We start from the raw sequence: 25530 nt of genomic DNA, 5'->3' as shown, positions 1-25530 counted from the left end.
CTCCAGTGCGGCACATTTTTGTTCATTATGATTTTTTTCTGTCGATATTGGAACATACAAAGCCCAGTTAATTTAATAAATAATTGTTTAGCTTCAGATACATTGCAAATATGGAAACATTTGGATTTGTGCTGAATGAGAGCAGTACGTGAGCCTCTGCTTTACTGATAGTAATGCTATTAATAAGGTTATTAATATTTAAAATGCTATTAGTACTAATAGTTTTCATTAATTCCAAAGTCACTGTTATAGTACAGTAAACCACGTTAAGAGTTTTAGAATGCCCCAAAGCCGTGCCTTTGGAACGCAAAATATCTTTGCGAGAGAACGGAAAAGTTTTGCGAGGGAACGCAACTTTTTTTTTTTTTTTTCCTCCAACCCTGAATTTTTTTTTCACCCACCCCGATTTTTTTTTTTTTTTTTTTCACCACCATGTCACTTTAGGGGCTCTGTAATTTTCTGTATTATCTGGTATGGTAAGTGTAAGGTTGTAGGTTCAAACCCCACAAGAGTTATTCAGTCTTTATTGTGCCATTAATCAAGACACTCATGTTACTTTAGGGTTTGACCCTGTATTACATGAAACGTTGAGTCACATCTTATGAAAATCATTTGCTAAGTAACCGTTGATCTGGTGTGTGGCAGGTCAGCTATCATCTGCGCTTCACATACAGCCCCAGAAATGCTCCGGCACGCGAGAAGTCCGAGCTCAACCCCAACAATGATCTGGACTGGCACACGCTCAGTCTGTTTCCTCTGATCCAGCTGCCCGGGCCCAGAGAACAACACGAACCACGCGGGGGCACGCCAGGTCAGTCCACACTGATGCATTGTGGGAAATGTTGCTGTAAAGTACCAATAAACCCAGCATAAGAAAATTACAGGCCATGAATTTCAAAACTTTTCAGAAAATGTGCTCACCCTCAGGCCAAATTTAGCATTACATCACTTGTTCACCAACGGATCCTCTGCAGTGAATGGGTGCCGTCAGAATGAGAGTCCATACAGCTGATAAAAACACCACAGTAATCCACAAGTAATCCACACCACTCCAGTCCATCAGCTAATGTCTTGTGAAGTGAAAGGCTGTGTGTTTGGAAATCCATGATTTAAGACGTTTTTTTTTTTTTTAACTTCAAACTGTTTTGTCTGTCCATAATCCATAATAATGCTTCATGCAGTGAAAATGATTGTCCTCTGTTGTCTCTCACACCAAAATATAACATATTGGTTAAGAAATGTTATGGACTGTTTTCACTTTTAAACTGTGCTTGATCTGTGCATATTTCTCTCCTGATTCAGACCAGATGACTTTTTCACTTGAGAAAGCAATATTATAGAGCACTTGTCTTTTAGCCATTAGCGACAGTTTAAAGTTAAAAGCATCTTAATGATTGATTTGTTTCTTACAAACAAAGCTTTTCACTTCTCAAGACATTAACTGATGTACTGGAGTGGTGTGGATTACTTGGGGATTATTGTGATGTTTTTATCAGATGTTTGGACTCTCATTCTGACGGCACCCATTCACTGCAGAGGATCCATTGGTGAACAACTGATGTAATGCTACATTTCTCCAAGAGTAAGTCTGTAAATTCGTGTGTGCATAATGTTGAATTTTTATGCATTAAAATATAGATGATGTTAAAGCTAACAGCTGCAAAACTACAATTATAGGCCAATACAATATTATTCTTTAAAAAAAACCCTCAGTAATCAAATCGCCCATCAACGTGCAAATTGGACCCAGTAGCATCTTCATTTGCGATCGATTTCTTCCTTCAACAGACTTGATACACCAGCTGTCAGTTACCGTGAACAGATGAGATAAACCAGCTTGTTCTCTTGCTTCCTTAATGATCTCTTCCTGTACGTGAGGTTTCCCGTGACAGTGCTAGCTATTGATTAGGAAGTGATTTGGATTAGTTAGCACTCTCTTCGTCTGATGGCCTCCAGTGCTGCCAGCGGCTTCAAACGCCTGTAGCTGGTCTGTTATTAATCATGAGCGTTGCATTAGCATCGGCTCTAAACTTTGATGACTGCCAACCTCTATTTTTGGCACGGTGCTACAAATTACATCTTGATCTCTGCTTGCACCACTCTTCATGTTTCACCATCGTCCTTTCATCTGCATGTAATTGCATTGAGTTGCTTTATAGTGTGAGAGACCGCACAGCGAGTGTTTTGATCTTCGAGGGTCATTATGGTTTGAAAAGCCATAAGAAGCAGAGAGGAATTTTCAATAAATGTTTAAACTTTGTAACTTTCAGAAGCTCAACAGAAATATTATAGGTGTTTTAGTAGGGCTGCATGATAAATCAAAATGAAATCAAAATCGCGATTAGGCAGAAGCTGCGATTGTCATGCGTATCTTTCAGAGAAGCACGGTTCTGTGATCAGTAGTAAATCTCCATCCGAAGGCCAGAGGGCGCTCTCTCGCGTGGAAACTCCAAATACGTCTCACAGAAGAAATCCACTGCAGCTGAATAAACAGAAGATTTAACTGCTTTCATTGATTCAACGTGACTAATAAACACATGACTACAACAATATATGGTTTATCTGAGTTGTTATTATTATAATTTTCATTATAATAAAGTATATCTATAATGCAATGCTAATCGACATAGCCTTTATCACTGCTGAGAATACTATGAAATATGTTGCGTGCCTTATTCTGTGTAAGAAGCCACATAATCTCACAGAAGGATTTATTTCAAACACTCGACTGACGTTATGAAGTGAGTTTGGAGTAAAAACATGTTATTAAATGTGATATTTTCACGTGCTTTCAGATTGAGCAGCATTTACTACACAGAGCCGTAGTTCACTGAGAAGCTACGCAAACAGCTGTCATTATCGCGAATGATTTCTTCAATTTCATAATCGTATGATTATATCGTTTGCGAAATGTTTTTATTTAAATTTTTTTGCGCGTAGCTTGTCAGTGAACTACGGCTCTGTGTAGTAAATGCTGCTCCATCTGAAAGCAGGTGATGGAGATTTACTACTAATCACAGAACCGGCTTTACTGACGATATGTGCATGACAATCACATTCGATTAATCGTGTAGCCTTATGTTTTAGAGTTTAACCCGTCATTGCTGTGTGATTGCAGATTGTCAATATAGCAAGTATTTCAAAAGTCACCAAGTTTTGTACTATTCTGATGCATTGAAACATTTAATTAAAAAAAATCACAACCTTAAATACTTATGGTCTAAAATGACCATAATTCTGAATTTTTATTTCAATTTTCAACATTTTAGTTTTTTGTTCATGACATTGCATCGTCATTGCGATGCTTTAAAATGAAATAAAACTTACTTTACACATAAAAAGGTCAGTATCTGATATTTTTGCATTTAGATTGGATTAGATAGATAATTATTTTAATTATAGTTATATAAAAGCATTTACATTAATTCTTCTGTTTTTTTCTTTTGCTTTAAATCATCATTTTACAGTCATTTATTGTGTTTTATTTGTTTATGACATTGCATTGTTTTATTTAAAAAAAAAAAAGTTTTGCATTTAAATAATTTTAATCATGCATATTGTAGAAATGGTGCATATTTTAGGTTGTGCTCCAAAAAAATTGCTCTTTATTTTTGTTTACATTTTTTTTTGTTGCTCTGTATTAAGTTTTGTTTAAATAATTTTTACAGTCTTTTTAGGTTTCTTTTGTTGATGTCAGTTTGTAGTGTTAAACTTTTAAAACTGAATGTAACGTCAGACACACAAAAGATTAATACATTTTGTCACACTAAATATTTACACATATTGTCTTTACTTGCTTTACCATGGAAACAATGAGTTTTAACATGTACAAATTGGCCTCATTCACTTGCATTGCATTAACCTCACTGTAACCCAGATTTTTGCTCTTTTAAAGAATAGGCAGGGCAAGTGGAAATTAATATTTGTGGTATCCAACATTAACGACCACAAATGCTGTCAATTGAGCTTGTACTTATACAGAACCCAGAATATTCTCCTCAGTTTGTTTGATTTAATTAAAACCCTAATAAGTTTGATTGAGTGAATCTCATGACTACTGTATGTCTCTGGACAGGATATTACCGCGAGGGCTTCCTGCAGGTGCAGCACGCGGTGGACCGGGCCATCATGAAGGCCTACAACAGCACGGCGGCAACAGCCCTCCTCAAGCGAGCCCAAGTGCTGCTGGCCCGCTTCCCTTATCCAGCGTTCATCTATGACGTCTTCATCCTGGCCATCCAGAACCAGCTGCCACTGCTGCTGGTGCTCAGCTTCACCTACACCTCTCTGAATATCGTCCGCGCTGTGGTGCAGGAGAAGGAGAGGAAACTGAAGGTACACAAAGATGGGCATGGACTTGGATCCTTTTGCTCTTGATGTGAGAAAGCTCGACTGAGCCGTGTATGTGTGTGTTTTGCAGGAGTACATGCGTATGATGGGTCTCAGTAACTGGTTGCACTGGAGCGCCTGGTTCCTCATGTTTTTCCTCTTCCTCTCAATCTCCATCTTCTTTGTTACCGTACTTATCTGCGTCAAGGTAAACACGGGTTATATTTACACTCAAGTTATTTGATCTGTTCTTTGTTAGTGACTTGTGCTGCTGGAAACACCACTATACTGTTTGCATCTCTGTGAAAGGTTTTTTTTGTTTTAGCTCACTTGAGACCTGAGAACCAGTTTTTATCCAGAACAAGTTCCACTTGTTGCACAAAAGCACTGGAATGGATTGTTTTTTGAACATTTACATTTTTCCACAGATACAGATATATGAGAACATTTTCCTAAAGGTATTCATTTTAGAGTTGTGCTTTAATTAAAAAAGAGATATTTTTAAAGGTGTTATTTTAGTATACAGTCAAGACCAATTAATTGATGTTCTCAAAAATACAACAAAAGTCTCTTTTTTGCAGTAAACGTTATCATATACAATTTCCATAATTATAAACATTAAATATTATATAATATGGTTTGCATAACACTGCTTATAAATGAAAAGAAATTATATAATTAAAATATATAACAGTAAACATCTAAGTACGTACATGTATATACTTCCATAAAACTCAAAAATAATTCTCAAAACTATAGAGCCGTTTTCTTTAATTGTTAATCTGCAATTATAAAATTTGGCAATAATAAATTCTCTAAAGCCAAAAAAAGTGATTTTGTTTCATAGTAGCAAAAATGTATTGATATTTTCATTTATACATTTCTATAAACCAAACTGTAATTGAAGGAGTGCAATGAATGGTTAATACATTTACTAAGGAATCAGAATCATTAAGTACAATGAGAATCATAATTGTTAAATTCCTTACGATTCCCATCTGAAAAGTACAGTGTTTTCTAGTTTTGCCAAACAGTCGTATATAGGTTATGTATGTAATGTAACGTTAAGTGTTGTCTCTGTCAGGTGAGTCCTAACGGAGCGGTGTTGACCTACAGCGACCCCACGCTGGTGTTTGTCTTCCTGCTGGTGTTTGCCGTGTCCACCATTAACTTCAGCTTCATGATCAGCGCCTGCTTCTCCAGAGGTGACTTCTCCATCTCTGCTCTGTGAATGTGTGATCTCTTTTTTTCATCGCAGAGCGTAATTGTCATTACACTGTATTCTCTGATGTGCATTTATAGCATGTATATTGTGTATATACAGGCGTTTAATCAAGCGGCATTATTACAGTGAGAAACAAAGCCTCATAATCAAAGGCTGGAGATAGTAGAACGTGAACAAAGAGAAAGCAGAGGTGAATAAAGAAATGAAGGCACATATTTGCTATATTTTTGGCTCCGTACATGAACAAACAAAATGAGCTGCGTTTAAACTCAACTCTCACAAAACTTTCAGAAATCAGCTCTCCTTTTTTCCATAACCCGTGCTACTTTTTTCTTTTCTCTGCCAAACAAAAACCTCTGATTACCGCAAACTGTGTGCAAAAGCAGGTAACCAGCTGGGGAAAATGTTCAGGTTGCAGTTCTTGACCCTTTTTGGTGCTAGAAATGCTTTTAGTGAGTGAAAGCAGAAGTCGTGGCTGGACTATATTGTGTTTGATTGGCTCTTGTGAGCACAGCGGCCCTCAGGTGAGCTAATAATAAGATGTGTAGATGTACATACCTGCTTTAAGAGCACATAACTCTTCATCCTGATGGGAGGAATGAATTGGAAATCAGATGTGCATTGGTGTTTTGTGCATTTAGTTTCATTTCATTATTGTGTTCGCAACAGACTCTTTATGGAAACTACTCTGATTTGAGAACTGGACATTTCACTGCGTGTGGTTTTGAGTTAAAGCTGTAGTTCAGCAAAAAATCAAAACTCAGTCATCATTTATTCGACCACATGTTGCAAATAATATGCAAAAATCAAGATTTTTGTAAGCTGATCATTTCTATACGATTAAAGTGGATGGTGACCATTTCTTGTTTTCCAGTACAAATATATATTAAAAAATCTTAAATCACAATTTAATTGAGAAACAAAATGACTTTTGTCAGAGTTTTCTGAAAAAAATAAAATAAAAATTTACCATGAACAAATATTTGTCAGTTGGGTAAGAACAATTTTTGTATTTTCTTTTTGAATTAACTGTATTTTTATTTTTCTCACCTCATGCATATATAATTTTTTAATTAATACTCACTTAAATTTGATACTTTTTTTCAGAAGAGAGTAGTTGAGGTCAGTTTGCATCTCAAATAAATTAATCTTGTTTTAAGAATGTGTAGACATTTGTACTGGGAAAAAAAAGTAAGAAACTTTTTTTTTTTTTTTTCATTTAAGGCTTCAAAAATACAAAATGGTACATGGATTTTTTATTTCTTTTATTTATTTTTATGAAGAACCAGGCAAAACTTTAGCTTCTCTTAGTTTGCTGAAATAACATGCCTTCTGCTCTTACTGCCCATCTTGTTCACATTTCTGTGTTTTTAAAACCTGGCACGAAACACTTAATGTTTTGTTTTTACGTGAATGGGTTTGTTGAGTAAATTGCATTTAAAAAGATGCTCAAATATGCTGATGCATTAATAAAGTCATCAAATGATTCCTTTTAAAGGGCAGCTTTGAAAACATTTCAGGCATTCTGGCATTAAATCGCGACATAGCATTATATGTGTAGGAGGAAATGAGGCAGTGGATGTCTGTATTGCTGTAAAATGCAGCCTCAGGCAGGAAATGTAATATCATATGTTGTCCTGTATTAAAAAAAAAAAAAAATCAGCTGACACTCAGTGCTTTTAAGAGAAATGTTTGCTCAAGGCAAATGCTTTGGTTGACAGTAATATTGTTCGTTGTAGCTTTAAATATTCATATGATTCATGCTTCATTTGCCTAATGCAACTTTGGTTAGATTTTCATGTCAAAGATTATGAAATAATCCATTTCTGAAATAATCTGAATGTCAGAGAGTGTTCATATACTTTATTCATTTCATCACAATAGTAAAAACCAAAAAAGTTCTTAAAGCTAATTTTTTTGCTTTTTTGTTACTGCAGTGTAATAGTCTTTTATTTTTGGTATATTTTAATATTTATTTTTTATTTGAATGATTATTTTTTGTTTATTGTTATTAATGTATTTGCATTTTTATTAATTAATTAATTTATTGAACTGTATTTTATTAATGTATTGTTTAATTTTTATTCATTTACATCCATTTGCTTTTTTATTTATTTTATTTACAATGAAAACCAGTGCAACAAATACTACCATGATGTATAAAACAGTTTAACTACAACTTCATCTCTTTTGTGTGGATTACAGGTTCAAAACAATTAAAATCTCTTAATAATCCTAAAATTTGATATCATCTTTAAGCAATATAGAATGTCTTACTTTATTTTAAAGGTGAAATATGACGTGAGCGTTTTCCTGACGGGATCTCGTTTCCTCATAACTGTTATTTATTGTTGTGGTTTTCTACAGCTGATGTATGTGAAGCAGAGGTCAGCTGTTTTTTCTTACAGGACAGGTCATGTGTCTGAAATCGAATCATTGTGGTACAATGACCTCCTGTATTCAAAAGCCCATAGAGACTCTGCTATCAGGTTTAGAAAGGCAGAAAATGGACCTTAATCAGCACGTCCTGCTCTGCCGGTCCGGCCCATTCAAAGCCCAAATGACACATTGTTGAGTGTGAAGAGGTTCTCCGCATCTCTGCGTCCCTTCGAGATGTGAATGTAAAAATAGCCCAGTGTATCATTTTCTTCCATTTGTTGAGCAGCGGTGTCACTCTTTTCACTGCGCTTTCTTTCATCACCTCTCTCTCGTTGGCTCTTTTCTGTTCGAGGGTCGGAGGTAATGCAGCTCAAGGCCGTATGTGTGTGAGTGAGTGCAGGGGTTTGATTCTGGAGCCTCATAATGAAGACTCATTCACATCACACGTCCGTCATTACATTTCACACTCTGAATCTCATGCTGGTCAGAGTGAATGGCACACTCTCAGAAATAAAGGTACAAAAGCTGTCACTGGGGCGGTACCTTTTCAAAAGGTACATGTCTGTACCTAAAGAGTCCATTTTGGTACCTTAAAGGTACATATTAGTACTTAAAGTGTACATATTAGAACCTAATAGGTACAAAAGTGTACCTTTTGAAAAGGTACCGCCCCAGTGACCGCTTTTGTACCTTTATTTCTGAGAGAGCACAAAAACAGCCAGGTCACATTCACCCCAAAATGATTTCTTATTTTGTAAAAGGCTTCCAGAGAAACTTCGTTAAAATAGTGTCACACTGTATTTATAAATAATGTAAATAATAATATAATTTTACTTTTTTGTTTGTTTGGTTGTTTTCTTTTACAATTGCCCTTTTTTTTTTTTTTTCCCTGTGTCAGAATCAGACTTTAATACATTTTTCCCCAAATTTTATATGTGACAAAATAATGAATGTTTTTTTAATTTGTTTAAAAATAAAATAAACATAAAATAAATAGTTTAATATTGAAATAATATTTGTTTTATATTTAATTTTTTATAAAATGATGATCCGCACACTATCGGTCCATGCTAAATATAGAATTTATTACAAAACCAGTGGACCGAAACATCGCTGGTTTTTGTAATACATTTCTATATTTAGCATGGACCGATAGTGTGCGGGATCATCATTTTATAAAAAAAATTAAATATAAAAACAAATATTATTTCAATATTAAAGTGTCTTCAAATGGCAGTATTTGTATTGCTGTCTTCACTTAAGTATAAAGTATTGTATCATGTCTTCACTTAAATAATTATAATGCATTATTTTACAGGATTTTTCATGTTGAGAATCACCATTATGAATAATGGGAAATACGAAAACACATATATATCTCAGTTTGATTTATTTCTTATTAAATTTTTTCCTGAGGCAGAAACATACATTTCTCCCTAAATTCTCATTAATATAATGTGAAAAATAATGAAAATTGAAATATGAATTGCTTTAAAATTAAAGTGAAAACATGTAAATAAATATTATTTAAATAAGTATTTTTAAAATAATAGTATCATTTGTTCTGTTGCCTTTATATAAACCAGCATGAATTGTTATATTACAGTATTTGTTTAATTTTTTTAATAGAAAATCACCATTCTGAGTAATTGGAAAAACAGAATACAATGTTAGAAACAATGACACAATGTAAAACATCTTAAAGATCTTAAAAAGCCATCTTTAAGTGAAATGTAATTTCTTTGTAATTTAGGATATGTTCTTGTGATGTTTTCTCATAATTCGAAGCAAAACATAGTTTTAATTAAATGTCTTCCTCTCCCATAGCGAATGTGGCCGCAGCAGCGGGCGGCTTCATCTACTTCTTGAGCTACCTGCCGTACGTCTTCCTGTGGCCTCGCTATGACCTGCTGTCACACGCACAGAAAGTCTCCGCCTGCCTCATCTCCAACGTGGCCATGGCCATGGGAGCCCAGCTGATCGGCATGTTCGAGGGCAAAGGTCAGGGGTCCGACTGAACAGACACTGCTGCTGCTCTAATCACGCATCTTAAGCTGACACTCATGTCCTATGTGGTCCTCAGGGACAGGCATCCAGTGGCATAACCTGTTTGAGCCGGTGACGGTGGACGATGATTTCTCTCTGGCTCAAGTGCTGGGTCTGCTGCTGCTGGACTCGGTGCTGTACGGTCTGGTGGCCTGGTACATGGAAGCCGTGTTTCCGGGAGAATATGGAGTCCCTCGTCCATGGTACTTCTTCATTCTGGTAAGTATTGTCTACATGCACATCGACTGTAGCCATATTTGTGGTCAATATAAGCTGCAAGACAAGGGGTTGAAGTTAAGCTGTTTCCTATAGGGATAGTCCAATGTTTTTCCTGTATCACTTTCTTTTGTGAAAAGAAGATATTTTGAAGAATGTTGGTAACTGAACAGTTTCGATTCCCATTGACTTCAATTGTATGGATGAAAAATACTATGGAAGTCAATAGGAACTGGCACTGTTGGGTTACCAACATTCTTCAAAATATCATCTTTTGTGTTCAGCAGAACAAAGTCAGGTTTGGAACGGCATGGAGATGAGTAAATGCTGACAAAATTTTCATGTTTTGATTGGACTATAGTGCAATTCTTGGAAAGTTCTTAAGACGTTTGTGAACATTTTCTTTGTAAATTATTTATATTTTATTGTGTTTTCTTTTTTGCAAACAAACAACCAAATAAAACATACATACAGTGGGGAAAACAATTATTTGGTCCCCTGCTGATTTTGTACGTTTGCCCACTGACAAAGAAACGATCAGTCTATAACTTTAAAAGTAGGTTTATTTTAACAGTGAGTGACAGAATAACGACAAATAAATCCAGAAAAACACATTTCAAAAAAGTTGTGAATTGATTTGCATTTTAATGAGTGAAATAAGTATTTGACCCCTTTGCAAAACATGACCTAGTACTTGGTGGCAAAACTCTTGTTGGCAATCACAGAGGTCAGACGTTTCTTGTAGTTGGCCACCAGGTTTGCACACATCTCAGGAGGGATTTTGTCCCACTCCTCTTTGCAGATCCTCTCCAAGTCATTAAGGTTTCGAGGCAGACGTTTGGCAACTCTGCAAGATTGACAGTAATTTTGTGTTTCTTCCATTTGTGAATAATCGCACCAACTGTTGTCACCTTCTCACCAAGCTGCTTGATGGTCTTGTAGCCCATTCCAGCCTTGTGTAGGTCTACAATCTTGTCCCTGACATCCTTGGACAGCTCTTTGGTCTTGACCGTGGTGGAGAGTTTGGAATCTGATTGATTGATTGTTTCTGTGGACAGGTGTCTTTTATACAGTGCTCCTAATCTCAGCTCCTTACCTGTATAAAAGACACCTGGGAGCCAGAAATCTTGCTGATTGATAGGGGATCAAATACTTACTTCACTCATTAAAATGTAAATCAATTTATAACTTTTTTTGAAATGCATCTTTCTAGATTTTTTTGTTGTTATTCTGTCTCTCACTGTTCAAATAAACCTACCATTAACATTATAGACTGATCATTTCTTTGTCAGTGGGCAAACGTACAAAATCAACAGGGGAACAATTTTTTTTTTTCCCCACTGTATTTCATTCTTTAAACAACAACAAAGACACAAAATGAAGGCAAAATAGATATCAGAATAATGACGATATTTATGTACAAAGTTCTTGAATTTTTCCCTAAGAACATCTTATTGTTTTAAAACCTATTATATATTTATTATATTTATTAAGAACATTATTATTAGCTTGTCTTTTTGACAAGTATTATTTAATATTGCCTGCATATTGCTGTAATAATCATAATAATTGTGCAGTGTGTATACTATTTCTTTGTCGCAACTGGCTTGACGGGAGTTCAGCTCTCTCTCATTTTTAATAAGCTGTGTAATTTACATATAATCTTTTTTAGTTTTTTTTGTCTCATGACGGATGGTCTTTTGATTGAATTTGATACGAATTACATGGATTTCATCCTTCGTCAACAAATCAGGATTTTTAAAGGCAAAACGTACATTTTGTTTATTAAAATGCAAAGATAACAATATTAAAAATCCATTAATATTATTATATGCTCAAATGAGCATCTGCTTTAGGATATTTTTATGCATATGGATGTTTTATAAATCACTCATAGGAAAATTTCAGAAATGAGCCTAAACTGGAAAGATTTTTTTACTGAATCATGTATAATCATGACAGATTGTTTATATAATCATATGAACTCACGCACGTCCCTAGTAATTGTAATGTATGTCACTAGTGTTACAGTATGTTTTAATGCGAAATATTTGAAACAACCCTAATGAATGGAAGCTGTTGAAGCTTCTGGCACGAAAACAAATTCCTCGTATATGTAAACACACCTGGCAATAAAGCTCTTTCTGATTCTGATTCTGATTCTGACACTGAATTAGTTAAACAACTTCCCTTTGAGAATTTAAGAGAAGTTATTCAGACTTTAAGTCAATAATTACAATGATTTTAAGAACATTGTTTTCATGAGCTCAGATTTTTATTAAATTTTGTTCTTAAAACAATCACAAGAAAAAAATTATGTTTTTGGCAGTGCAAAATATTCTCAACACTATTTTTAGAAAATAAGATAATAGCAGAATTTTGTTCTTAACAATGTTTTGTCAATCCAGCCTTCAATGTTTTTGACCATGACTGTGCTTATTTTGAGCGATTATTTCCTCAATCCTCAAACTTCCTCGTGCGCATCACATGGATTAGTGTTCTTGTGAAACTGTGCTCAAAGTAGGTTTATTTTGGCCTCATGAACTTGTCGATCGTTGATAAGCGGTTCACCCATGGGAAGTCTTCAAAGTGCGAAGTAGTGAGAACCAGCATGAGCGCAACTTGAGTGACTTTCCTGACCGACAGGCTTTTGAAAGACAGGAAGCATTTGGTCTCGGCAGGAAAACCGTGCTTATGTCATCAAGACAGCCAGGAAGTGCATGCGCAGCCTTATCTCCAGACATTCAGGATCTACTGAAGGGTGTGAAGAGGGAGGGGATGAAGAACAGTGAACATGATTTGCGCAGAGCTATTGTACATGTAGGACACCCACTGCGTCAATGCTTGTGTTTGTAGACAGGCTTATCAGCGGAGCGACAATAAAGACCCCTTCAGAGTGAAAGTGATGCGAAACAATGCCCTTCTGGGTCACACCTTTGACTCAGTGGATGTCCTGCATGTTAATACGCAAATTCCTTTGTACAAAGAGTGTAACGTAATGAATGACCTGTTTTTTTAGCTTATCTGTAAACGTTTTCACAGATTTATGGGATTGCAGGAATGTCTTACACTTAATTAGTTACTTATTAATGTTTTTAGTGGTGTTTTCTAAGGCAAGAATCACTATTACTGTTGCTCATGTTTAAGGATTTGAATGGCTCTGACACAGTTTATTCTGTGGACGTGATGAATGTTACATTAAATGTTACCTGAGCACTCTGCTGAAATGAACCAAACTATGCTGGTTTACTAATTAATCTTAAACCAGGCTATGCTGGTTTTCTGGTCTTAGCTGGTTTTAGCTGGTCTTCTGCCTGAACTGTGTATTCACCTGGGGACTTGAGCAAACTTCCAAGTAGGCTTCAAGACTTAAAATAATTTCAAATAAGGCAAAAAAGCATTAAAATAAGACAAAACTAACAGGAATCTTGATATTTCTTGTTTTAATAATTTACATTTTTATTATTTCTCATACCAGGGTTCAAATTGTCTAGAAAAACCTGGATATATGAGGAAGGCTAATTTTAAAAGTGACTTTTTTTTTTAGACCTGGAAAAGACCTGCGATTTATAAAAAAATAAAATAAAAAGTATAACTCCATGGGCAATTTTACACATTTTTCTAGTTATGCCAAGTGCTACCATTTTATAAATTGAGTAAAAGGCTGGTTTAAGCATGTTTTTTCAGCAAAGCAGATTTACAATTATCAGTAAAACTGGTGAAAAAAAATCCTATATTACACATATTTAAAGTCATGTTTTACTTGACAGACTTTAGACGTTTAAGGTGCAGTCATGTTTACTGGATTTTTACATTGAAATCCAGTGATTTCAATGTGAATCCGTGCAGTGTGGCTCAAGTTTGTTTCGCAATTGGTTGCGAAAAGTAATAAAAAGTTAGTCACTCTAATTCGCAGAAGAAACGGCTTTTTCTACAGTGTAATGGTTTGCATTTCAGCATTAAACGTGGTTGAAATGTAACTTTATGTATAAACTAAATATTTACAGAAACCTCTGAAACAGCGGATCGATTGAATTGCATCAGTAAAGTTTTAAAAATCGTTCTAAATTCAAGACAATATCAGAATCTAATCTCGCGGACGGCTGAAGGTCTGGAATCCATGGCAGCTTTCATTGGCCAACAACCAATCAACATGTCGTTCGTTTCGTTCAGCGTCTCGTTTCGGGGCGTGAAAATGTCGCCACAGTAACAGACCGGTGTGTAAAACTCTTGAACATATTTTAAAGATTCTAAGCCGCAAACTTTAAATATTTCACACACTTTTGAAAATCCAGCATTTATTTGATCCTGATAAGCGCTTATCGTCACACTTGTAAACACGACAGCTTTCTTCTTTCATGAGGGGGTTTGGTGTCAAGACATCTTGGTTTCCAGGCGGAACGTTAAAGAACGCAACACATTCGTCTCCCAGAAATCCTGTATAATTCAACCAATCCGATGACGACTTTGAAACTCCTGAAGTGTTTCCACTGTTGTGTGCCATATGCATCAGACGTTTAGCCAAAGGTCTGTGGGCGTGACGTCTGAGGCTGAGACTAATCAGAATCCACAGCACAACTATCATGATAACGATATATAAGAATAATATCATTGGAATCACTTTCAGAATAATTTTTTTTTTTTCCCCAGCTGATGAACGATTAAAACATTGACTGCAAACATTGACTGTGAACACAAATATAGTTATCATTGTCTTATAATTATCATTCTTAATGTGAACAGGCCTTTGCACTCATTTACATTTTATGAGAGAGAACATTATGTGAATCTTTATGAAACAAATGGGGAACATTTAGCCATTATGGCGTAATGTTATGAATGTGTAACAATCTAATATTTCTCTTCATCTGCGCTTAGCCCTCATACTGGTGCAGCAGCCCTCGTGTGGCCCTACTAAAGGAGAAGGAGGAAGAGGAGGAGGCCGAGAAGGTGTCGAAGGGCGAATTCATCGAAGAGGAGCCAGCTGGACTGGTCTCGGGGGTCAAGATCAAACGTTTGGCAAAGGTATCATCAGATGCATGGTGTTTTGCTTTAATAATATTAGATTCATAGGGGACAGATGGTAGACTCTGTGTGCGAGGTCAGTGTGACGCAGACATGGATTACCTGTAGAAACTGTGGATCCTTCTGTCGCAGGTGTTCAAAGTGGGAAATAAGACCAAGGAGGCGGTGAGGGATTTAACGCTCAACATGTTCGAAGGCCAGATTACTGTTCTGCTGGGTCACAACGGAGCGGGCAAGACCACCACACTTTCAATGCTGACAGGTAATGAACACAGCAATGTAGTTTTATTTATAAAATAGTGTGACTGTCCCTCTCATATTGCTTTAGGAAATGTGATTCATTTTAGCGAGTCAGTTTGTTTGAATGGTTTTAATGAACTGGTTCAATAAATGATTCATTTGAAAACATATCTGTTTTGTGTTCTTGTAACATCCTACATGACATTGTATATCATCAGTTTTGTGGTGGAATAAAGATTTAGTTAACTACTGCTTTTTACAGCTATGTTTATGATTCAGTTAAATGTTATTTTTAACACTTGTGTTATATTGTAAATCTTGTGGAAGTTAAAAACAGAATGATGAATGATATAATCTGATAATAAGTTGAATGTCATCTTGAATATGTAGTTAGCTACTTTGTTAGTAGCTTATGTAATGTAGCTATATTCTTTTTAAAAATAGTATCTTGACTGTTTAACTACATTAAATAATGTAAATCAAGTAGTTTGTAGCTGTTTTGAAAGTAGCTTCACAACTTTTGTAAACTGATTATAAGTTGTTGTTTTTTAAAGATTTTTTAAAATATTGATGGACCCCTTAAATATTTTCATAGTTTAGCTATTTTGTTAGCAGCTTGTATTGCTACAAGCTAGTCTAGCATTTAATTTACCTGAAATTATGATTAGCTTTTAGCTAGTTTGAATGTAGCTTCATACCATTGTGTATATAAACTGATTATAGGTATATTTTAAAAATATATTTTCCCTCAAAAACCATAACAGTTTAGCTATTCTTTGTACTTTTGTCTTTTGTTCAGCATGTAATATAGCTACAAGGTTATGTAGTTTCAGTTTAATTTGATTAGCTTGTAGCTAGTTTGAATGTACTGTAGCTACATAACACTGTATATAAACTGATTATAAGTTATTTAAAAAGATATATTGTCCCCTTAAATACCTTCAGTTAAGCTGGTCTTTGGTAGCATCTAGAATAGCTTTTAATTTTCCTTGGTATTATGATTAGCTTGTAGTTTGTTTCAAAGTAGTTTCACAACACTGAATATAAACTGATTATAAGTTTTATTTTTAAAAAGATACTGTCCCCTTAAATACCTTCACAGTTTAACTACTTTTTGTGTTAACAGCTTGTAGTATGGCTACGAGCTAGCATAGCTTTCATTTACTTTGAAATTAGCTTGTAGCCTGACAGTTTCATTCATTTAGCAAATCCAGTTCTTATCCAGAACAACTTACAAAAGTCTTTAGATCTGCATATCTATTAACTAAACACAGCCCTCTGATCGCACACGTTCATTCTTGCCAAGTCAAGCGAAACGTTATCTCTTATAGCTCGCAGCTACACCTTTGATTCAGCTGTAACTGTAAACAGTGATAACAGAGGTCAGTCAGAGTTGATCGCTTCTTTACATCATTCAAACTCTCTTTGTCTGTTCATTCTCAGGCCTTTTCCCGCCCAGCAACGGCCGTGCGTACATTAACGGTTACGACATATGTCAGGATATGGCCCTGATCCGCCGCAGCCTCGGTCTGTGTCCGCAGCACGATGTGCTCTTCGACAACCTCACCGTCCGAGAACACCTGCTCTTCTACACACAGGTAGATGCAGACCGAGGACGTCTGCATACATACCCAACTCATCTACATTATCAGTTTTTCGGATAAAATGTTCTACGTGCTCTTTTTGTTGAAAATGATCTTTATTTGTAATCAAGTGCAACAGTTCCCACCCACATTATCAGTGACTTCATTATCAGTTACGAAAGTATTTTTTTCTATTCGTTTTTTCCATATGTATTTTTAAAAAGACTTCATTAAATAGTTAAAAGCAGTTAACCAAGCCAACCAGGTATCAGTGTTATTTTGGTATCACTTTTTATTCATTTTTGTTTTAGTTATTTTAGTACAACAGAAGTTTTATATTTTATATTATAATTTATTTTTGTATTATAAAGTATTTCAGTTAAAGTTTATTTTAAGTAATGAAATTTTTTATGGTTTTAGTTAGTTTAATTTTAGTACACTTTTGTGGTGTTTTTGTTATTTTTATTAGGTCTTTTTCTCTATATGTCTAATTGTCTATACGGTTTTATTCATTTTTATTTTGGGGTTTTAGTTATTTTAATAGTTATTTAATATTTTAATTTTAAGTTAATTTAAATAAATGAGAAATATTGCACTAGCAACTAAGTTTTTATTTTATTTTATGTCAGTGAAAGTTTATTTTTTAAGTTACAAAACTTTTTTTTTTTAATGGTTTTACTTTTAGTCTAATTATTATTACCTTGCCAGCTATGAGGTAAATCAGACTTTGATTTGAAGCAGAAAACTATTTGAAAATTGGACAAAAAGACAAAGACTGTGTACTTAACTTTAATGAGGGATGAATGAATATGAATATACAACTATATAAGTAGTTCGAGAGCGTTGGGAGATTTGCTTGTTGCGATTCTCTGATTGGTGGAGATTCCTCTGCAGAATCATGGGTAATATAGTTTTTCACCAGGAATTTTGTTGGCCAATGACTTCGACAATAACATATAGAATCCATAAAAAATGTCATAGATCACAGTATATCTGTCTGTAAAGATTTGCAAGTTATTGTTAAATATCAGTTGCCTATGGAGAAAAACAAATGGCATTTTTACTTCTGGAACCAACTGTTACACTGTATTCAGCATTGAGATGGATCTTTACGTATCTTGTCTCTTCTCTTCAGCTGAAGGGTTATCCTCGTAAAAAGATCCCTGATGAGGTGGACCGCATCCTTCGGATCCTGAATTTGGAGGACAAGCGTCATGCGCGATCCAAAACCCTCTCTGGCGGGATGAAGAGGAAGCTTTCCATCGGCATTGCTTTAATTGGAGACTCAAAGGTCAGGCAACACTTTGTATTTCACGGTGCATTTTATGTTTAGCAGATGTTTTGTTACGTTTCATTTGCATTTGTGTTCTGTGTATTAATTACCATGTTGGTCCAGGTTTGTTTATGCTAGTTAGCATGGCTATGCTGGCTGTATAAGTGAGATAAAGAAATTTAAACCGCTTCCTGTCTACACTGTCCTGTCATAAAAAAGGCAAAAATTCCAAAAATAAATCTAAAAAAATAAATGTAAATAGGTTCCAATTGGCATTAGCCACTCTAATGCTAACAGTCCATGTGCTTTTGTTTATTTTCCTGTAGGTGGTGATGCTGGACGAGCCCACCTCAGGAATGGACCCCTCAGCCCGCCGGGCCACCTGGGACCTGCTGCAGGGCGAGAAGCGCGGCCGCACCATCCTGCTGACCACACACTTCATGGACGAGGCCGACCTGCTGGGAGATCGGATCGCCATCATGGCCGGCGGAGAGCTCCAGTGCTGCGGCTCACCGCTCTTCCTCAAGAACAAATACGGTGAGATGTATTTGAGGTTCTCACAGGACGTTCGTGCAGAAGATTATATTTAAAATTTCACATTATATTTCTGTTGTCTTTAGTTGCGTTTTGCCACTCTCATCCTGTGAAGACAGTGCCGTGTCAAGCCTTTGCGGGGCCCCTTCTGTTACACAACAGTCAAAATCAAAAATGCGATCAAATCATTGATCACTGGCACCTGCCCATCTATTATTTTAATATGCAAAACCAATTATAGCAGTTGGCATTTACTTCCATTTACTTGAATGCGTTTCGCCTAATAAAAACAGACTGTTCTGCAGAAAGGGTCAAAAACAGGACACAAAACAGCCCATTACTGCTAAATTATGGTGCTTTTTACACTAGAAGTGGATCTGAGAGAACATTATAAAATAATAATAACAATAACAAAAAAAGCAGTTCATGACCCCTTTAAAAGTAGTGTTTTGCTCCAATAAGAACTTTGCTTCTAGCTAGTAGTCTCCAAAACAAATATTTATCTGATTTAATCTTGTATTTCTACAGGTGCTGGTTACCACATGGTTATAGTAAAGGATGCGTTTTGTAACGTGTCCGAGATCACTCGTCTAGTGCACATGTATGTGCCTGATGCCACTCTAGAGAGCAGTGCAGGCGCTGAACTCTCCTACATACTGCCCAAAGAGAGCACCAGCCGGTAAGATAACACTGACTTCACATGTCTACTGCAATAACCTTGATTGTGCAAACTCTCACAAGGGACAATGAAAAAATGTTTTGATGTATCCAGATAAATGAAGCGCATGAGACTTTGGTCTTGGTTCTTTGGTCTGGTTCTTGTGAGCTGCCGTAGCAACAGACAGACTAAATTTACCCATTGATCTGGGTTTTTTTTTTAGTGAAGGTCTCGAAACAACAGTCTACTCTTTTCATCAGACACGTGTGTTTTTCGTCCCCGACCCTCTAAACCTTCGTCAGTGAGAGACAAACATCCTAAAAGCACTTCCTCAAAGAAATACAGTAGTGCATCTGAAAAGTGAATTTATGCCATGGTCAGTCTGAATACTGGATTCTGATTGGCTGGCAGGTGTTGATTAAATTTGTTTAACTGCACAGGTAGTTCCAGGTCAGTTTAATCACGTTCTATATTAATAATATAAAAAACCTAACCCTAAACTTACCAATGAAACATTTCTCATTACTCTCATTTATTAACTAAGAAGTATAAAAATAACCAAAACTATAAAGTGAAATTTTCTAAAAACTATATTGACATTTTATGATATATATATATATATATATATATATATATATATATATATATATATATATACATACATACATACATACATACAATTCAAAAACGGCCAAAAACACAATACATTTGCTAAAACATTAAAATGAAAATAAAAAATTATTTAATTCAAAATATTTACAAAAATATAAATGTATCTCTGTGACACTAAAGTAACATTGCATTGAACTAAAAAAAGCATTTTATATAGTTGATCAAAAGTACCATAAATATATTATAAAAGTAGCCCATAATTGTTGATATTTTGCAAATGCTGACAACTCTTTTACAGTGCTATCAAAGGGTATTAGTAGACTTCTGATATAGCTTATTAATAATATATGGACTATTTTTGAGTTTTAAGTGACTTTAGAATAAGAAGTTTGCATTTTTTTTAACTAATAAAAATATAATTAAAATGAATATGTGTGCATGGATTTGGCAGAAGTGATTTCAGTAATTGATTTCCCTGCGTGTTCAGGTTTGAGTTTATATCTGATGTTTCTCCACAGGTTTGAGCTGCTGTTTGCTGAGCTGGAGATGAATCGAGACGAGTTGGGCATCGCCAGCTATGGGGCGTCCGTTACCACCATGGAGGAGGTTTTTCTCAGGTACTTCACCACGAGACCACCACAAATAATGAAGAATCTCTAAAGATGCTGTGTGCTGTGACCTGTTCCCAGAGATTTGTATTTTTTCCTAGCTGGACTATTTATAGTATTACTATACTGTTATACTATACTATTATAGTATTTAATATTTAGTTTTTATTTTCAATTTTCATTTAAATTTTTGTTAATTAAATTATTTTGTGTATTATTAAATATTTTGTAATTTTGTTGTGCTTGTCACTTTTATTGTTTTTTTAAAGTAATATTTCTATATTTTATTTTATTAATCTTAAACTTAAGTTAGTTGCCAAGGCATCTCTAATTCTTGTTTCTTTTAAGTTTTTCATCAAATTTTTATTTGATTTCAGTTTTATTTTCAGTTAGCAAAAATAATTTTTAATAGTTTTAGTTTTAATTACCAATAACAACACTCTCACTCTCCCGAAACTTTGTATTCATTTCAATAATATCACAAACAAACGATAATGCATTAACCTTAGCACAAATTCAGTCACGGAACACAGATGATGGCTTTTCTTGTTTACGTATCAATATTAATAAACTACATTAGCATGTTTGCTGAAATGTAAAAAGCTCGAAATTGAAGTGAAAAATGTATTCCTGGAAAAACGAAACTATTTAAACAGCCATTTTGTAAACGGTATGTTCCCTGAGAAAGATTTTAACACTGACCGTATCCAGTCTAAAATCAGACAATCAGAAAAAGGTTGTCTGCTATTTAAAGAACCGCTGAATTGGATATACAAACTTATTTGTTCAAAAGAAATAATTTGCATGACTTCTCAACCCTACAGAGAACCGAGAAGTGTACAGACCTGGTCTCTGAGAACATACCCTGCAGAAACACGCTCGGTCTCTAGTGTGTCATTCACAAGAGCGTTTTAACCACTGCTCCTTTTTCATCTCCACAACATTTTTCGTAATGGTTTTGGAGAGCTCAAGTGCAGTCCTAAATCTTCTGTCCTGCTTTAAATGGCCATTAGCTGTAGGACGGGGCGCAGATTGACAGGTTCAATGCTATCTCTCCTTCAGTGTCATTTTTGTGAACCCTTCTACATTTTACATAACCGCTTTTGTGTAGGCACATACAATGGCCGCCCAGCTGTGTCCCAGTAAGGACCACTTTCTTTCATGCAGATCCTCATGTATGTGTCATCTTTTATGTAACCGTTCATGTCTTTGTGTTCACACCCTCAGGGTCGGGAAGCTGGTGGACTCCAGTCTGGATATTCAGGCCATCCAGCTTCCGGCTCTGCAGTATCAGCATGAGCGGCGGTCACATGACTGGACCATGGATGACTCCAGCAGCATCAGCGGCATGACGGACGTGACCGATTTCACTGACAGTGGCACTATGATCTCAGAAGATGGCTCCAACATCAAACTCAACACTGGGGTCAGTGACTTAAGCGCTTCTCACAGAAAACTCACTGTGCTTTTCTAAGTAGTCGACCTAAAACCCTACTGACTGAGAGTGAAAGATTCAGAATATTATAGAGATTTCTGGATACTTTTGACTTGACATCCTGACAGCGACTTGTATAGACAAGCACTATGCACATGGTTATAAATATTATCATTAGTATATTATTTCTCTAGCACCTCTAAATGCCACTGTAAGTTTTCCAGTATTTTTCCTCAAGAATATCAAAAATAGGGCTTGAAACTTGTTAAAAATTACCTTTATAAAATGTTCATCCATCTCAGGAGGTCAAATTAAATGTTAATAGTGGATGTTTTATTTAATAATTTATTTTGGATATTTTAAATAATTGAATATCCTGATTTGCGTGATTTTTATTTTTTATTTTTTCTCCTAAATTAATAATATAATAAAGACATTTTTTATTTTACTTATTTGGGGAAAAAATCATGTTACAATATTGTTTTGGTAATACTGTTCCATAAAATAAGTTTGTTTGTTAGTTAATGATTAAAAAAAAATTACAAATTGTTCTTGAAAGTCTTATACTCACCAAGGCTGCATTTATTTGATTGAAAATATAGTAAAAACAGTAATATTAATGAAATATTATTACAATTTAAAATAACTGTTTACTATTTGAATATATTATAAAATATAATTTATTCCTGTTATGGTAAAGCTGAATTTTCAGCATCATTACTCCAGTCTTTAGTGTCACATCATTCTAATACGCTGATTTGCTGCTCATTTCATATTTTTATCAATGTTAAAAACAGTTGTGCTGCATGTGTTCACCCTCAGGCCAGGCTCTATATGCAGCAGTTCTACGCTATGTTCCTGAAGAGGGCACTTTACAGCTGGCGCAACTGGAAAGTGGTGGTGGCTCAGTTTCTGGTGCCGCTCATTTTCACAGTGTTGGCTCTTGTAGTGGCCCGCACCCTCCCTGGAAGCCAAATCACGCCCCTGCTCCGTCTGGTGCTAAAACAATATGGCCATACTCACGTACCCGTGGCTGTAGATGTCAATGCTGGGCCACTGGCTACAGCCCTGGCTGAGATCTACACAGCACAGCTGCCTTCCCAGAATGCCATTGCTGCCACTAATATAACAGGTAATAAATAAACGAATAAAAAAAGTAAACCGTAGCTGCCTCAAAATCATCCTAACCTGTGGTTTGTCTGATCAGATTTTTCAGAGTACGTGCTATATAATGCCATGAGGGAGGGCGGAGCTTTCAATGAGCACTGCGTGGTGGGCGCGACTTTCAGGAGCCGATCCAGGAAGAGCACTGAGGTCATCGGCTACTTCAACAACCAGGGCTTTCACACCCCCGCTACAGCGCTCATGCTGGTTGACAACGCTCTCTACAAACTACTAGCTGGACCTGATGCCTCCATCCAGACTGGAAATTACCCCATGCCACGCAACATGTCCGAGACGGCCCAGAGCCAGCTTTCTGAGTATGTATTTACTTTGAGAGCATTTAGTGGTGCTTGCCAAATAATGAAATCTGTTTTATTTTTTCCCAAATTCTAACTTTCCATTTTAATGTATACAAAACATGGTAAAAATGTACTTTTATTTGTTTAGTTTTTTTCTGGCAGTTGACAGTATTTTCTGATTTATGGAGTGATAAATAGAGATCTAAAATCCCCTTTTATGTGTCAACAAAACGAAACAATATTTATTTCAGAAATTATATAATAATTTTCCTAGATTCTGTTTATTTATGATTTAATGCAATATTTTATCAAAAATGGTGGTAATGCAAAAAATAAAAAAATAACAGTTTAATTATTCTTTTAAAATGTAATCAAATTACCATTTTACATACTATTTTATTTTTAGGAAAAAGAGCACTGCACAACAGAGGTTAACTGTTAAAATAAAAAAAAGGACAAAAATTTTGATATTCCTTTAAAATAATGTTTTAATATATTGTTTTATTACTATGACGTACATTCTACTGTACAATAGTAATATATTTGTCATAATTTCTTCAAGTTAAACTTAACTTTTATTTTGGCAGGTTGTAGTGAAGACATTTGAGTTTCTGTGTGTATCTCGTGATAGTTTTCTCAAAGGCAATGGTTAAATTGCTGGTAAAGTGACTCTCATGTGTTCATGTCCTCATATAGTGAGATAGCAGATGCTAAAAACACCACGGACATGTGCTGTGTAGTAGATGATCGACAAAGACATGGTAGAACAAATAGACTTCATGTTTAAATAACAGTCTTTTGCTGTTTAATATTCATAGACACTAGTCCATATCATGGATTTTGTGCTATCCGTGATTCTGTCAGTGTTTATGCATCACGAAAATCAGCCTGAGGAGTCCGAACAAACCCAGAACCCTAAGTGAAGTTAACTTAGGACACCTAGCCATTTAGTTGGTCTTTCATCCTCATTTTTGTCTCTACAGGGGCCAGACAGGCTTTGCTATCGCCATAAACCTCATGTACGGCATGGCATCATTAGCCAGCACCTTTGCCCTGCTCCTCGTCTCTGAGCGATCGGTGAAGTCCAAACATGTACAGCAGGTCAGCGGGGTCTACCCCTCCAACTTCTGGTTCTCCGCCCTGCTGTGGGACCTCATCAACTTCCTGTTGCCCTGCCTGCTCATGCTGGTCAGTATGAATGTTCTGTCAGTGGTTCTTAATCTGGAGGCCAAGTCACAGTTGCAAGGGTGCCTTAAAATGCTTTAAAGGGGTCATCGGATGCCCATTTTCCACAAGTTGATATGATTCTTTAGGGTCTTAATGAAAAGTCTATAACATAATTTGGTTAAAATTTTTCAATGGTAGTGTAAAACAACACCCTTTTTACTCTGTCAAAAACGGCTCTTTTCACAGCAAGCCGTTTGGGTGCATGTTCCTTTAAATGCTAATGAGCTCTGCTCACCCCGCCCCTCTCTTTCGTGAGGTGACGAGACGTTCTCTGAACTTTATCCGCAGAACTTGCTAACTAGCACATTATTAGGAAAGGCGATTTGCAATGATTCATAAAAAAACGTATACGCACTTCTTCTGTAGATGAAGCTGGATCACGAATGATTCACGCGAACATAGAGACACATTTCAGATCGGGGGAGCATTCCCTTCTGAAACAAATGTAATCCACTGCGTCTTCAGCGGCTCAGATGTTGGGAGTAGATGACGACTGCTATGTTCATTGTTACATCCAACAAAACGCCTCAATCGCTTGAGAGTTATTCTTGTCTACATCTGCTCCAGTGTCGAAACAATGGCGGACTGATGACAGCTCACTCAGTCAGGGCGGGTCTAAGGTAAAACACCAGTGTCAATCAACAATCGTGGGAGCGGCCTGGGTCTGTGTGACTTTA

At 35.8% G+C, this 25530-nt stretch overlaps 1 protein-coding gene across 3 annotated transcripts in view; it reads left to right on the top strand.

The window, feature by feature from the left end:
- The window catches only part of abca3b (ATP-binding cassette, sub-family A (ABC1), member 3b), a 57079-nt gene that overhangs the window by 22374 nt on the left and 9175 nt on the right, over positions 1-25530 (top strand). For all 3 annotated transcript variants that reach the window (XM_058769349.1, XM_058769350.1, XM_058769351.1), the window contains 17 exons: positions 646-811; positions 4076-4335; positions 4421-4537; positions 5414-5534; positions 9761-9934; positions 10017-10198; positions 15074-15220; positions 15353-15482; positions 16904-17058; positions 18179-18334; positions 18643-18853; positions 19379-19529; positions 20639-20737; positions 21956-22154; positions 22986-23295; positions 23371-23644; positions 24610-24814. In XM_058769349.1, the coding sequence (XP_058625332.1) occupies positions 646-811; positions 4076-4335; positions 4421-4537; positions 5414-5534; positions 9761-9934; positions 10017-10198; positions 15074-15220; positions 15353-15482; positions 16904-17058; positions 18179-18334; positions 18643-18853; positions 19379-19529; positions 20639-20737; positions 21956-22154; positions 22986-23295; positions 23371-23644; positions 24610-24814 (3057 nt within the window). The remainder of the gene's footprint in view (positions 1-645; positions 812-4075; positions 4336-4420; positions 4538-5413; positions 5535-9760; positions 9935-10016; positions 10199-15073; positions 15221-15352; positions 15483-16903; positions 17059-18178; positions 18335-18642; positions 18854-19378; positions 19530-20638; positions 20738-21955; positions 22155-22985; positions 23296-23370; positions 23645-24609; positions 24815-25530) is intronic.

Source organism: Onychostoma macrolepis, chromosome 03 (assembly GCF_012432095.1).
Source record: "Onychostoma macrolepis isolate SWU-2019 chromosome 03, ASM1243209v1, whole genome shotgun sequence".
NCBI classification, from domain to species: Eukaryota; Metazoa; Chordata; class Actinopteri; order Cypriniformes; family Cyprinidae; genus Onychostoma; species Onychostoma macrolepis.
This window is presented reverse-complemented; position numbering and strand designations above follow the sequence as displayed.